The following is a 15,058-nucleotide window of genomic DNA, read 5'->3' on the forward strand; positions in this document are numbered from 1 at the left end:
AAAACAGTGTTTTTATTTGATCCTGATTCATATAGATGTCTTAGTTAATAAAAAATGCTTTTCATATCTTAGTTTTCTTGATCTTAGCCTGGTTATTGATTTTGCTTTAACTATTTTACACCTCTGGAAAACCCAGTAAGTATGTTTTAAAAACATGAATGAGGGTCCCACGGAGTCTTCTCTGCCTCTTATATACAACCATTAACAACAAACGGTTAAGTGAATGGAGATATAAGTAGAATTGGAAGTGTTGAAGATGGGTGGATGAGAGCAAAGCAGACAGGTGTTTGTTCCCTTAGTAATTCATTCATTTACTGTGTAAGTACTACTAACCATCAACAAGTTTGCACAAAGCCTAACTTAGAGACTGAATATAAGGAACAAAAAGGAAAAAGAAAGAACAGGAAGAAAGCAAAAGAATGAAATGAGCCTCACCAGCTTTTACAGTTAGAAGACTAAAAGATGTGACAAGGTAGTAAAGAGATGTGGACTTTAAAATCAAAATGTGCTTACATTGAGATCTCTGGTCTGCCGATTACCAACTGAGTGGTGTGAACAAGGGAGGGCCAGGTGGAGGGAGGCAGCTGTGCCTAGGGAAACTCTGGGAAGGTGATGGCCTATCACACTGGGCTCTGCACAGCCCTTTTCTAGTGAGAAGCTGGAGCAGTTAAGACAAGGAGCAGAATGGCAATGTATTCCTCAGTGCTGGCATTCCAGCAGCTGTTCACCAGTCAGGAGAAAACGTGGGAAACAAGGCCAGTGGATTTAAAAATCTGATAGGAACTTTACCAAAATTATTGCTGGCATTGAAAAAAATAAATAAAAATAACTGTGCTATCATAGCAGTCAGCTCAGTTAACACTAAGAATTCTAAAAAATCATTGTAAGGTTACATTTTGGATATGGCACCAAATATGAGGCCTCAGAAGGTACAAGTACAAGTACTTTTCTTAAAAAAAAAAAAAAGGAACAAAGTGAAGGAAGTAGAAATTAATTTGGTAAAAGCTAAAGCTTCTTCATCATAGAGTTATAATTCTTCCTGAGATGTCTTAATGTTTAATGAAAGTGTACTATAAAAATGTTTGAATAAAAAAATGTTTCTTTTACTCTCTCCTGATATTTCATGTGAGTCTAATGAAGGATAATCACACTAATTTTCTTTTTATAAATGACTGGGGCAAGGTGACTGATTAAAAAAGGGGGGGATACAAATAAAGCCTATATACCAATTAAACATGATAGAAGAAAGGTACCTAAGTCAACATTTATAATATAATTCCTAAAGCTCTGTTCTTGGAACATTGCACATTGTATGATATTTAGTACTGAGAATAATTCAGTAAGGTAGTATTATAGTTTCCATTTTATATAAAAATACATAATGTACTGTATACATTTACATAAAAATGTACATGGTACATGCATTTTAAGTGTGCTTTGAAAACTATTAACAGAGGTTTCCTGAGGATCGGTTGTGCTTCATGTGTCCTAGTGTACAGGTAAGCAAACATCTGGACAAAGAACATGAGGTCTTCCTCAGGAGCCTTTTTGGTCATCTGGACCCTCACTCATCTACTCAAATTTTGAAAAAGATGATTTTTCATGGCATATTGACACCTTTTCATGTTAACATAATTTTCCCTTTTATTCTAACCAATTAACCAATCATATATTTATTAGACATATAATTATGTCTTTCTTATACTCTATATCTAACAGGAAAAAAAAGGACTCCTTATATTTAAGTCTACACATGATTATCTCAGTAGATTCAATAAAAGCATTTCACAAAATAGAGCATCTATTTATGTTTAAAACACAAGAAAAACTAGTAGAAGGAACATACCTCAACATAGTTAAAGCTATATATGTTAAACCCAAGGCCAACATCATTCAAAAAGGAGGAAAACTTAAAGCATTCCCTCGAAAAACAAGAACAAGACAGGGATGCCCACTTTCACCACTTCTTTTCAACAGAGTCCTTGAATCAGCTGAAAGAGAACTTAGGAAAACTATTCCATTTACAATAGCATCAAAAAGAAAATAAAATACATGGGAATAATCTAACAAAAGAGGGTGAAAGACCTCTATAATGAAAACTGCAGAACCCTAGAGAGAGAAATTGAGGAAGTCCTTAGAACATGAAAAGACCACCCAATGTTCTTGGATAGGAAGAATTAATATTGTAAAATTGGCCATACTACCAAAAAGGCTATACAGATTTAATGCAATTCCTATTAAAATTCCAATGACATTCTTCATAGAAGTAGAAAAAGCAGTCATTGAAATTCATTTGGAAAAACAAGAGTCCCAGAATAGCCAAAGCAATCGTTAGCGAGAAAAGCAAAGCAGGAAGCATCACAATAACAGACCTTAAATTATGCTACAGAGATATAGTAACAAAAAACAGCATGCTATTGGCACCAAAACAGACATGAAGACCAATGGAACAGAATAGGACACACAGAGACAAATCCATGGAAATACAATTACCTCAAACTAGATAAAGGCACCAAAAATATACATTGGAGAAAAGATAGCCTCTTCAACAAATGGTGCTGGAAAAACTGGAAATCCATATTGTAGAAGAATGAAATTTAACCCCTATCTCTTACCCTGCACAAAATCAAAGAAGATCAAAGACCTAGGAATTAGTCCACAAATTCTGCACATACTAGAAGAAAATGTAGGCCCCACACTTTAGCATGTCAGCTTAAGGAAGTGACATCCTCAATAAGACTTTCTAAAGTACAAGAAGTAAATAAAAAAAAATCAATAAGTGAGATGGCATCAAACTAAAAAGCCTTATCACAGCAAAGGAAACAATCAGAGTGTGAAGAGAGAGCTTACAGAATGGGAGAAAATCTTTGCCATCTGCACCTCAGATAAGGTGTTAATTTTCAGGATATGCAAAGAACTCAAAAAGCAAATAACCCAGTCAATAAATTGGCAAAGGAACTAAACATATACCTCTCAGAAGAAGAAATACAGTCAAAAATATATTAAAAATAAATTCAACATCTCTAACAGAGAAATGCACATTAAAATTACACTGAGATTTCATCCTACTCCAGTCAGAATGGCAATTATCAAGAATACAAGTAACAATAAATGTGAGGATGTGGGGGAAAAGGCACACACATACATTGCTGGTGGGATGCAAATTGGTGCAAACACTCTGGAAAGCAGTATACGGATTCCTCAAAAAACTAGGAATTGAACCACTATTTGATCTAGTTATCCCACTTTTTGGTTTATACCCAACAGATTTAAACTCAGCATACTACAGTGACACAGCCACATTAATGCTTATAGCAGCTTAATTCACAATAAGCTAAACTATGGAACCAACCTGGATGTCCTTCAACAGATGAATGGATAAAGAAAATGCAGTTTATATACACAATGGAATAGCACTTGGCCATAAAGAAGAATGACTTTATGAATTTAACTGGTAAATGGATGGATCTGGAGACTATCATGCTAAGTAAAATAAGCCAATCACCCAAAAACATGGGTCAGATATGCTCTCTGATATGTGGATGGTAACCCACAACAAGGATGAGGGAGAATAGAAGTTCAGTGGATTAAACAAAGGGGAAGAAGGAATGCGGGTAAGGGAGGTGGATAGGAATAGGAAAGGCAGTGGAATGAACCTGACATAACTTTCCTATGTTCATGTATGAACACACCACAGTGAATCTCACCATCATATACATCTATAAGACTGGGACCCTAATTAGAATAAAATGTATTTTATTCTTTTAGAAATATACCAAAATGGTTTCCATGTCATATATAACCAAAAAGAATTTTCAAAAGGCTCCTTGCTGTCAAAGAAATCTTATTATAATAGATACAATATGAACCCGTCTAAGAGATGCAACACAGTAGCAAAATGGTCCATTTTGTGGCACAAATGATTAAACATTGTAGTGGTTAGGAGTACATCACCTGTGCTGTGCTGGGAACATGGAGGGTCATGGAGAAGCAAGGCATGCCCTGGGCTTTGGGGTTTCTCCAGATTAAGCCTGGAGCAGTGGAGTAGGAATAGATAGGAGGATGTGGGCATCCTGATCCTATTCCATGCTGAGGAGAAGAGCATTCATCTGAAGTGATTTCAAAACGCTTGAGATCACTCTGATTGAAAATACATATATCTTGTCTTGTTCCCATTGTTAAAAATGCTTACTTTGGGAACAAATACTGTCTTTAGAAGTCATCATTTTAAATGTCAGCATCTTTTGGAGGGGTCAAGTGTAAGTTTTTGACAATTTAGTGTGAGAGCACTCAGCAGATTATTTTCTCTGTCTAGAATAAAGGAAAGCAGAAAGATAGGGCAGAGCACACTGTAAGAAAGCATAAATAGAGAGGTGATACAGAGCAAAGGATGGACATGGTTGCATCAAATTTATTTTGAAGTAGTCCAATGTCAGGTGGTTAATCAAAATTTCAGCCTGTCATAATAATATTTAACATCTAATTTTAATATCTAACAATAGCAGTTTATTTCACAAATATTTTTCACTTTAACTTAACTGTCTGTAAAAAAAAGGTTTTCTTTGGAATGAGAATTAAGCATTAATTGCCTAATAGTGGAGCACGTCTAAACTAGTATCAGAGCATCCATGATTTCAGCATGAGTAAATTCAACAATTTCCAAAATAAAAATCCAGGGTAAGTTATTCATTAATTTTAAGACATATCATTGAAGTGTTCTGGCTGTGAAAATATTAAACAAAACATCATTTTGCAGAGTTACTACTGTTCTAATTCAGTGTTTCCCTAAGTGGTGTCATGAGGGAAGAGCAGTTCTTATGGGGAGGTATGAGGTCCTGTTTGAGAGGTGCAGGGAGCTCCGCAGCAAGGGAGGCTGCAAAACACTCGTTCAGGAAAATGTTGTTTGTTTGTTTGTTTTTTTCTGCAAGACTACCTAGAGCACAGATGCACTGACAGACATTGTGACTTCCAAGAGGACAACCCAGGGAGCAGTTTTTCCAATCTTCTCTGACCTTGGCAGTAGTGTTCTGTGCAGAGCACTTTGGAAAATGATCTAACGTGATCTGAAACTCTAAAAAGCTATCTAAAGATAAGATATTAATGCATTTTCAAAAGAAAATACTGAGATCATTCTCTCTCTTTCTCTCTCTTTCACACACACGCACACACACACACACACACCCCTTACAAGCATCTACTTAGCATGTATGTGTATATGCTACATATAAACACATGTAGCATTGATTAGTACATTTCGGGTATTAGTATTTCAGGTAAACCCACCAGGCTTCTATTTTGAATTCTTCATTTATGGAGCAGAATCAAAGAAAATGTACAAATCTTGTAGCTCTGAGGTTTAATAACTACAAATTCATTGGGGCCACCATTTCTCTTGTGACTGCTTTTCATCCTGTGAGCAATCCCAGTGTGAAAACATTTCAGCACAAGCCTGTCTTGGTATGTGAGAAGGAACCTCTTCTGGTAAAGTGAATGCAGATCCTCCGTCTTCTTCTTTCACTATTTGTCCTGCAGGCTGTTTAATTTCTTGCAGTGTTTGTTGATATGTTTTTAAAGCATCTGGGCAAACTTACAGGAGATGAACTTCCCGAGGTTAGCCTAGTGTTGAGTAATTCTGCAGCAGCATTCCACGTGTGCAACTGTGTGTTCCTGCAATTTTAGCTGCAATTAGCTAGATAATAGAGTATAAGTTGAGTATTAGAAGCAGTTCTATGAATGACTGTCTACTTTATGAACTATCATTGTCACCCACTCCTTGAATCTTCTACACTAAGTAGGAAGTACCCTTATGTTCTCCCTGTGTTTGGAGCTTGTGAATGATTTTATCAATTTGCTATGTATTTTGTGAGATCCATGCTAAGAACTCTTGGCATGAATGTTAGCATAGTTATTGGATTTAAAGACTCAGATATAATCAATTCATATGCCTCTATGTTTGGGATTATTCAAAGGCAAAATGTAGGTGAGCTTTAATCTTTTTTCTCAGTTATATCATAGTCATTTGCAAAGAGGAGGTGTAACACAAAACAAAATGACAGCGATTTCTTAGGCCTTCGTAGGTACCCACTTGTATGTATTGTTGCTCTAGCTTGGAATTGGAACATAGGAGCATGATCGTAAGCACAATCTCCAGTCCCTGTGCCATATGAACACGTCTTGTTTTCTTTTACTAAATTAGAATTTCATACCTTATGGAGGTTTTTCGATATGTTCAAATAATCACAGTTAGAAAAGCGAAGTGGCTGTGATTGATTTTTGTTCCTTCTTTACTCATTGGACCTGCCTTTGACTTAAAGAGTTATCTTAGCTCAGAACAGAGGATGGAACAGGAACCTGTGCGATGATTCATGAGAGTCGATGGAAGCCGATGATTAGTTCATGTGCCTCTGGTCTTCAGTGATGGCATAAATCCTGAGGAAGTTCTGTAATGTCAGCCGTACGCCTGCCTATGTCAAGGCACATACAGGCTAGACCTGTTAGGAATTGAGAATCCAAGGAATAAACAGAATTCCTTTATACAGTTATTCACTTTTTAAAAATGTCATGTAGACATAAGGATAGAAGAGGAAAACATAATGCTGCTGTCTTCTAACCTCAAAGGGGAAATTTGCTTATTTATAAATATAAAGACCATTCACAGATGGCAAAGCACCTCTTGGGAACAAGAGAAAAAAATGTTAATTGATTATAGGCTAAGACCTATCTGTGAATTCTCAAGTCCACAAACTAGTTTTTTCCCTTAAAATTGAAAATTTTAAGGTCCGTTGATTCTTAAAATAACAAAGAAAGCGGTGAGCACAGAGCAAAGCTACATAAGAAAGCATACTACTGCACCATTTAAATCAACGATTTTATAACAGCCATTCCTTTCCCTGGGAAAATAAAACTTAACATGTATATGTGTTGTTTCCTTTGCATTATATGATGTAAGCTGAAGAGTTTTCTCTTAGGGAATTAATATCCACCAGATGAAAAATAATTCCTTCTTTCCTTTGTCAAACATACCAGACATACCCGTGTTTCAGCTAACCATGACCACACTATTAAGCAGACCCAAAACAGGGGGAAGACAATCATCAGTTAACAAACAGGAATGAACTGTAATACACCAAAGCTGAGACAAACCAGGAAGATAGGAATCCCTCTCTGGTAAGGAAGACAGCAGGTCTCATTGTCAGAAATGATGTCACCAGCAGAGGCACAGAGATCTGAGCCCATGCATACTTCTCCATTCCTCCTTACAGAGCTAGGGAACCCTGTGATTTGGCCACCCACTGCCCAGGAAGCTTGCATTACCTGGATCCGCTCTGGTAACATGGTGCTCTCTCATGGGGCCCTAGGACGAGAGCCTTTGATCAGGAAACTGGACCAGAATCCACCTTCCCCCAAACATCCTTACGACATTTTAGTGTCAGGAGGCTTTGTCACTCCTGAGAATGGGTTCATGCATGCTCCGATTGGCATCGAGGGAGGATCACTTGTAAAGCATTCAGTATTTGTATCTTCAGAGAGAAGTACTGCTAGGGTGGAGGATGGTAAGCAGAAACAAAACTCAAGTTTACATGGTGAACTGTTCAGCCTACATCAGTTTAGAGGAGACCTCCGTGCAAACAGTAAGGACTCACGCCTGGCATGAAATAAAACTGTTCCCCAGAGGGAAAAGGCAGCAGAGGTTGTACCAGCTGCCAAGAAGTGGCTGTGTGTTCTTTTTGGGTGGTGCTGTATCTCGTGTAGGTCCAGACCTCATTGATGTTGGTCCTGTATAAGGGTGAGAAATGGTCATTGTGAGACATTTTTTTAAATTAGTAGACTTCAGTTTTTAGGTTTACGGAAAACTGAGCAGATGAGACACAGTTTTCCTCCCCACCCCCATTATCTTGGCTTAATATGGCTCATTTGTTACAAGGGATGGACTCCGATTGATATGTCAGTATTAACCAAAGCCATAGTTGACATTAATATTCACTCTGCAGCACGGTACTTCTGTGGCTCTTGACCAATGAATTATGTCAGTGTTCACCATTAGGGTTTCACACAGATGGTCTCACTGGCCTAACACTGCCCTGTTTTCTACCCATTCATTGCCACCTCAGTCACCTTAAGTGGACATCTGACACAACGCTGGCATCTCCCCAGTGGTCTTGGCCTGCAAACCCCTTCCTCTTCCTTTTCAGAGTTGATTCCTCCAGATCCCGTCGGGGTCCTCATGTATGTAACAAGCTCTCTTGAAAAAATTCTTGTTAGGATTAATCCAGGTGAAAGTTTCTAGGGTCAGTCAGCTTCCACCCGACACGTGTTGTTAATATGAAGAGGACAAACCACGGGAGGGTGGGGGTGCCTGCAGCCACATCTACAGTGCACATTAAGCTTCTTTCCTTTCTCTTCCCTTCTTGATGGCTGTCTCTCCTCTCCTGCAGGGAAAGCACAGGTTGCACGTGGACACTGGGATGGAAGGAAGTTGGTGCGGCCTCATTCCTGTTGGACAGCCATGCGATCATGTGACAACCACAGGCCTGAAGTGGAACCTCAGTAAGTAAAGCCCCTCCATAAAGGGAAGTTTTCTTTTCTGCTGTCCAGGAGTACAATCTTTGGGTCATAAGGTATCTCACTATTTAACAGAGGAGCTGCCTGATGATTTTGCAAAGTGTCTGCACCATTTTCCTTGTGACCAGCAATATACAAGTTTTCCAGTTTCTTTACATCCTCATCCACAATTGTTATTATCTTTTTTTTTTTTTTTGTTTAGTTTTGCTTTGTTTAATTATAACCATCCTGGTGGCTATGAAGGTGGTGTCCTACTGGGTTTTGATTTGCATTTCCCTGATGACTAATGTCATTAAATTTCCTTCCTTGTCCTTATGGGACTTTTGTGTATTTTCCTTAGAGAAACTCCTATCCAGGTCTTTTGATCAGCTATTAATTAAGTTACTCTCCTTTGCACTGAGTTGTAAATCCTTCGTGTATTTTAGAATTGAGTCCTTTATCAGATGAGTAACTTGCAAATATTTTCTAAGAGTTCTTGGCCTATATTTTTATTTCTGAAGCTTAATTAACAAAATTTGTTAATTTAATGTGATAAAGTCCAAGTTTCTTTATGGATTGTTCTTTTGGTGTCATCTCTAAGGACTTTTTGCCCAACTTTCTTCATGGTTTTATGCCCATGAAACCAACTTGGCTTTTTAGAAGTAGTCACTCTAACAAAAATAGCAAGTTCTTTTCATAGTCAAACCTTTAAGATATCACAATCTATGATAGCTGCCCTTATTACATTTTAAGATGTTGTCCAACAATTACCCACTGTATTAGCTTTTAGTTATATAAAAATTGTCAGATTTTAAACCAACAAAAAAAATGAGGGGGATCTGCTTATGAACTAAATCCTGATTCCAAAGGAAACCACCAGGCATTGCGAAACAAGTCCATTCTAGTCATTAAGAATAACAGTAATTTAATCAAAGAGATCTGACTGAAAGACAAAGCAGGCGTCCCCTGATTTACCAGTATCTCTAAGGTTGTACTTGTAAAGTATGGAACCATGTCATTCTTTTTAAGTATGGGAAACTCTTAGATTTCTACAAGGAAATAAATATTTGGAAGATAAAAAGATTTTTGTAAAGTCCTTTCTATCAGTTACTGCCTAAACAATTAGAAAAGGCCGGAGATGTTTTGGAAAACATGTCTTGAGAGCTTATCAGAATTTGAAAGGCCAGCTCCAGCAGGTCTCCTCTTGTGCTCAGAGACAGGTGACAGGCTTTGAAGCTCTCCAAGGAAACTGACATGAGCTCCCATTAGAAGCTTTTTGGAAAGTATTCCAGCCTAAAACAACAGTTTTACTTTTAAAAATTCCCATTATTTCCAAGGACCCCACCTTGACAGTGGGGAACTTCCTCCTGCGTGGAATGGTGAGGGCACCTTTCAGGGCTAGTGCTACAGGATCGAGGGGGGCAGCTGCCCAACTTCCTTGGCCTACAGTGACAGGAAAGGGCCAGAAGAGGAGGGGGGACTCTTCTGTGCTCTTTCAAACATCCCAATTCTATAAACCAGCTTTCTCTGGAAGGGGGGCCTTGGGCAAGATGAGGGTAGGACTTTTAACCTTCCTACGGGGTAATTTTTAATCCTGTCTAAATGCAATATATTGTTATTTATTTGTGTAGTTACAGATTGCTTTGACTCTTGAAATAATTATTTTTTTATCTACATGTTTATGAAAATATATTAAAAGCAACTTCAAGGAGAATGCAAGAAATAGAGTGCAAACAGTTTGTTCCATCAATTATCGATGGGAAAATTCTTATTTTAGGGTTCTTTTAACTCATTAAAGATAATAAAAATAAATGTGAATGATATCATGTGATAAATGTGAAGAAGAGTGGATGGATTTTGTTCAGAGGGCTCCTTCCGATTCATTCAGCTCCCTCCATCTGGGAAAAGAGCCCTGAGGTCAACAATGTAAGACTATCTGTCACAGCCATGGACCACTTGGGCTTGGAGAGGGGGGAAAGTCTGCAGGTGCTTAGTCAGGAGCTACCTCACTCCTTGGGTCATTGGTAACAAGTCGCCCTGGGGAAACAGGTCAAGAGTCCTCCTCAGGTGGCCACATCGCTTGGTCTCTCCCCATCCACACACTTCAAAATCTGATGCCAGAAGTTCCAAATATGATCTGATTTGTTATCAATTTGTAATATCTCACATTACATTCTAACTTAAAAGAAAAAAAGTATGAAAGCTACCCATGTCCCATCTCCCAGAAGAGAAATGTTCCAAGTGTTATCAAAGCGGATTATAGTTACAGCGTTTTAGTTTGTGGTAGTATGCTATGGACGTTCATTGACTTGCGTCTTGTGCAGGAGTTTCTTTGGGATGTAAACACTTGGGAATAAAAGAGCTGCCTCTGAGATGCTGCACTGTTACCTCTACTAGATGCACCACATTACCCTGCCCAGTGGGTGTGCCAGGACACACTCACCCCCCGAGAGCACCAGGGTTCCCCTGCCCCACATCCTTACCAGTTCTTGGTATTGTCAGACTCATTTCTGCCCGTCAGACTCTAACTAGTTTTTCCTTATGATCCCAGCTGGCGAGGGTCAGCAGCTTTATGTAGTTGTTAGCCATGGTGAATCCACTTATGTGGATTGCTGTGTTCTTTCATCTGGGCTATTGATTTCTAGAAATTTCTATTTGTTTTTATGAGAAGAAAGGTTATAAGAGTTAAATGCAGAGAAATTTTTAAGTCTTTATACTTAATGTTGGTAACATTTATGTCTGAAGCCATCTCTATTTCTCCATGGTTGTGAAGGTACTTTCAATTTAGTTTTTAAGGTTTAGTTTTTAGGAATTTGTTTCACCTGAAATTCATTTCTGTGCATGATATGAGATAGGGATCCATTTTTTTTTGTCTTCCTGATAGTAAATTCCCTAGAATCATTTATCATCCTTTCTCCAAAGATTTTCACACCTGTGGGTGTTTCTTGGACCTCTTCTGTCTTCCCTTGGTTTACATATTGCTGCTCTGATGCCACACTGCCCTGGTTCCTGGGCTTTACAATAGGTATGGAATGGGAATGAGACTCCAGCCTTCTTCTTCAGAATTTTCATGGCTATTCCTGGCTTCTCACTTTTCGTCATAAATTTTAGAATCGGTAATTGCATCATAATTTGTATTGGAGTTACGTTTATTTAGTTGCTGAACACTTTTATCATTTCTAAAAATGTGACTATAGATTCACTTGACTTTTCTACAGACAAGCATATTTCTTTTCATAGTCAAGTTCTCTTTCTTCTGTATTCGATAACAAAAAGAATGTCAAAGCCAGCCTCAGCAAAAGCAAGGCGCTAAGCAACTCAGTGAGACCCTTTCCCTAAATGAAATACAAATAGGACTAAGGATGTGGCTCAGTGGTCAGGTGTCCCTGAGTTCAATCCCCAGTACCCACTGCCCCCCCCAAAAAAAAGGCTCTGAAGTGGCAGCTTTAAGAAAGCCAGTGTGTGCTTCCTCACAGTGCAGTGCAGGGGTAGGCAGTTACAAGGAGGCTCTCTAGGATGTCCTCCATCCTCCAACTGCGTGTCCTGGTCATGTCTGTTGCACTTCAGCCATTGTGTTCCCCATGACATCGAAAGGGATGGAAGGGGAGAGAGAGGGATGGAAGGGGAGAGAGGGGTAGGGGGCAGTGTGCAGTGTGCACAGCAGGACATGGGCCTTCACAGATTCCCACCTCCCCAGCAGAGTTCTTAAATATCAGAAGTTGAGCTGGATTATGTAGTTTACTGAATTGTAAAAAAGTTGTTTTAAATTATCTTAATTTAATTGCCACTATTTTCTTAGAACTTTTAAAATTGATACATGTTCTAATAAATGACAGCATATCTTTGGTGGAATACAATATGGTGTTTAATAATTCTAGTTTCATGGTCTCTTTTGTAGTCAAATTCTGCATTTTTCAGTATGTTCTTTATTCTCACTCATGATGGACTCTTTTGTCCTGTTTCATATATTTGGTTGTCTTTTCATATTTCGGGTTTGATCTGTGGAAATACTTGGAAGCATAGTTGGGGGTGTCTTTCTAGCTCAAATTTCAAGCTGTTTCTACTAATGCCCTGAGATGTAGCAGTCTTGGACTACTTAGCTGCCCAGGTATGGGGTTTCCATGAAAAATCTTCTAGTGTCAATTTTAACCACAAGGAATTGAGGTCTCTATTTCTTCTTCTCTTTCCCCACCCCCCATCCCTGTCAAAGCTCAGGCAAAGACAAGTTTAAGTTTCCTTATTCTGAAGCTTTTCTAGCAGTCCAGTAAGTTCCTTGTTGGTGTATTCTGAATGTCTGCATCCTCCAAGTTCGTGCATTGAAAACTAATTAGCAGCCAGGCACATGGAGCATGCCTGTGATCCCTGTGGCTCGGGAGTTCAAAGTCAGCCTCAGCCATAGCAAGGCGCTGAGCGACTCAGGGAGACCCTGTCTCCAAATAAAATAGGGCTGGGGATGTGGCTCAGTGATCGAGTACCCTGAGTTCAATTCCCAGTACCAAAAAACTCAAACAATTAACAATGTGATAGCGTTAGGAGCTGGAGCCTTTGGGAATTGATTTGGCCCCTCATGAATGGGATTATTCTAAAGGAAAAAGATTTCTTGCCCTTTTCACCATGTGAGGACACAGCAAGAAGGTGCCATCTATAAACCAAGGAACGGACCCTTCACAGACCCCAAAGCTGCTATCAGTTTCTTGGATGTTCAACTTGTAGGACTTTGGGCAAGAAGTTTCTGTTGTTATCAGCTACCCAGTACATGGCCTTTTATCAAAGCGGTCTTACCAGTCTAATCCACAGGTCTACCCTTCTGTTAAGGATATGGCCCTGAATTTATATAGAGAATCAGCCCCAACTCTATAGAGGCCCAATACCTTGATTCCTGATTCCCATTTATTTGAAAAGAAAGGCATCTTTCTTTGTCTGTGCAGCTGCTATTTGTTCCAGATCCTTCTTCATTTTTTGACCACTGATGAGTTGGTTCCACTGTGAGCTTCGTATCGTTGTTAGAGGACATTTGTGATATCGTATCCATTGTGTCTAAGTCTGATATTGGGAATTTTGGAAAAAGGAGGCTCCCGTGCTGTGGGCATGTCTTCACCATCTCCTGGTTGTTCTGGGTCCAGCAGATAAGACAAGTGTGGGGAAGGGAAACCCGCTAAGTAGGAAGAGCTAGCAGCAAAGCCCGGACAAGGTCTGGTAGAAGCTACAATTATATTCTGAACTGACTCTAATCAGACTTTGATTCCTAAAAACATAAGTAGAAATTGTTAATATAAATATCCAAAGATTCATATTTTAAACACCGGGGAAATCTCAATTTTAGACTAACTCTGTTTTTGAGGTTCCAGTAAAGCCACAATCAGCCCTAAGCATGAGCCCAGGGCCCTGTCCTGGCTACCTTCTTTCAGAACCCAACACACTTCTGCCCCCTTGCAGTTTCTCCACCCTCTTGTGATTTTATTCAATCATACACCATCCTCCACGTGTCTCTAAAAGATTCTCTTCAAGGATTTACTCAAACTACCTCAGTCTTGCAAAAATCTCCTCTCTGCTAGGAAAACTGCTACTTTCTCTGATTTATGAATATATGTTAATGAGTAATGATGAAAAGTTGGATTTCCTTCCTAGATAACCTTGGTGAGTTTTCTGGGGTTTACAGGTTGCTACTCTAAGTAATAAAAATCAAATGTCACACACCATCTTTTAGTATATACACCCAGTTCATCAGAGGTGGCAGCACATGGTACAAATAGAGAGGTGTCAACTCCACACATTCCTGAAGTCTTTAAAAGAATGGGACCAGTATGAACAATTGCAATAATAACATTCAGATGGCATTTGACATTTTATTTTTATGCAGTACACTAAATCTTACAATAGTCTTATAACAGTTTGAATTGTCCCCATTTTTCAAATGAGGAAAGAGCAATTCGTAGCGCTAATTAGTAAATTGTCCATAATTAGGGAAATGAACTTGAAATACAGAGAAGTAAACATAAGGAAAGTGGTAACTGTGGACAGGAAATGAAGAGACTCTGGGAAGAAGAGAAAGTGGGTGGTAAGAAGAAAAATAAAATTCTGTGGGACAGAATAGAACTTGTCTCCTGTTTTGCTTAAGAAACACGTTAAATGGAGTTGACTTCCATTTTCCCAGGCCTCTCGTTTATAACACTCAAATTGAGATCAAAATTATGTATTCATTGTTCATTCTTTTGTATTTCCTCAAAGAAATACAGAAATAAATGACAGAAGGAAATAATGTCTTAGTATTGACTAAAAGGGACACTGCTCTCCTAATTCAAGTGAAAGAATTTTGAAAGAAAAGGAATATGAGAAAACAGTCTTGAAAGATTTTTCATCTTTTTGAAGAATAAAATTGTATTAAGTATATATAAGTACCAGGGTTTTCTGCAGGAGTTCTCTATGAAAAATCTTAAGTAATTTAAGGGACCCTAATAAGGGACCATTTTATGCATATGTAAAATTAAACTTGCTAATAATGTATTTTGGGGACAAA

The 15,058-nt window shown here is 38.6% G+C and overlaps 1 protein-coding gene across 11 annotated transcripts in view; it reads left to right on the forward strand.

Moving 5' to 3' along the window:
- Tpk1 (thiamin pyrophosphokinase 1) overlaps positions 1-15,058 on the forward strand; it is a 335,423-nt gene that overhangs the window by 232,824 nt on the left and 87,541 nt on the right. For all 11 annotated transcript variants that reach the window (XM_048786773.1, XM_048786774.1, XM_048786775.1 and 8 more), the window contains one exon: positions 8,436-8,547. In XM_048786773.1, coding sequence (XP_048642730.1) covers positions 8,436-8,547 — 112 coding nt within the window. The remainder of the gene's footprint in view (positions 1-8,435; positions 8,548-15,058) is intronic.

Source organism: Marmota marmota, unplaced genomic scaffold (assembly GCF_001458135.2).
Source record: "Marmota marmota marmota unplaced genomic scaffold, marMar, whole genome shotgun sequence".
Taxonomy (NCBI): Eukaryota; Metazoa; Chordata; class Mammalia; order Rodentia; family Sciuridae; genus Marmota; species Marmota marmota.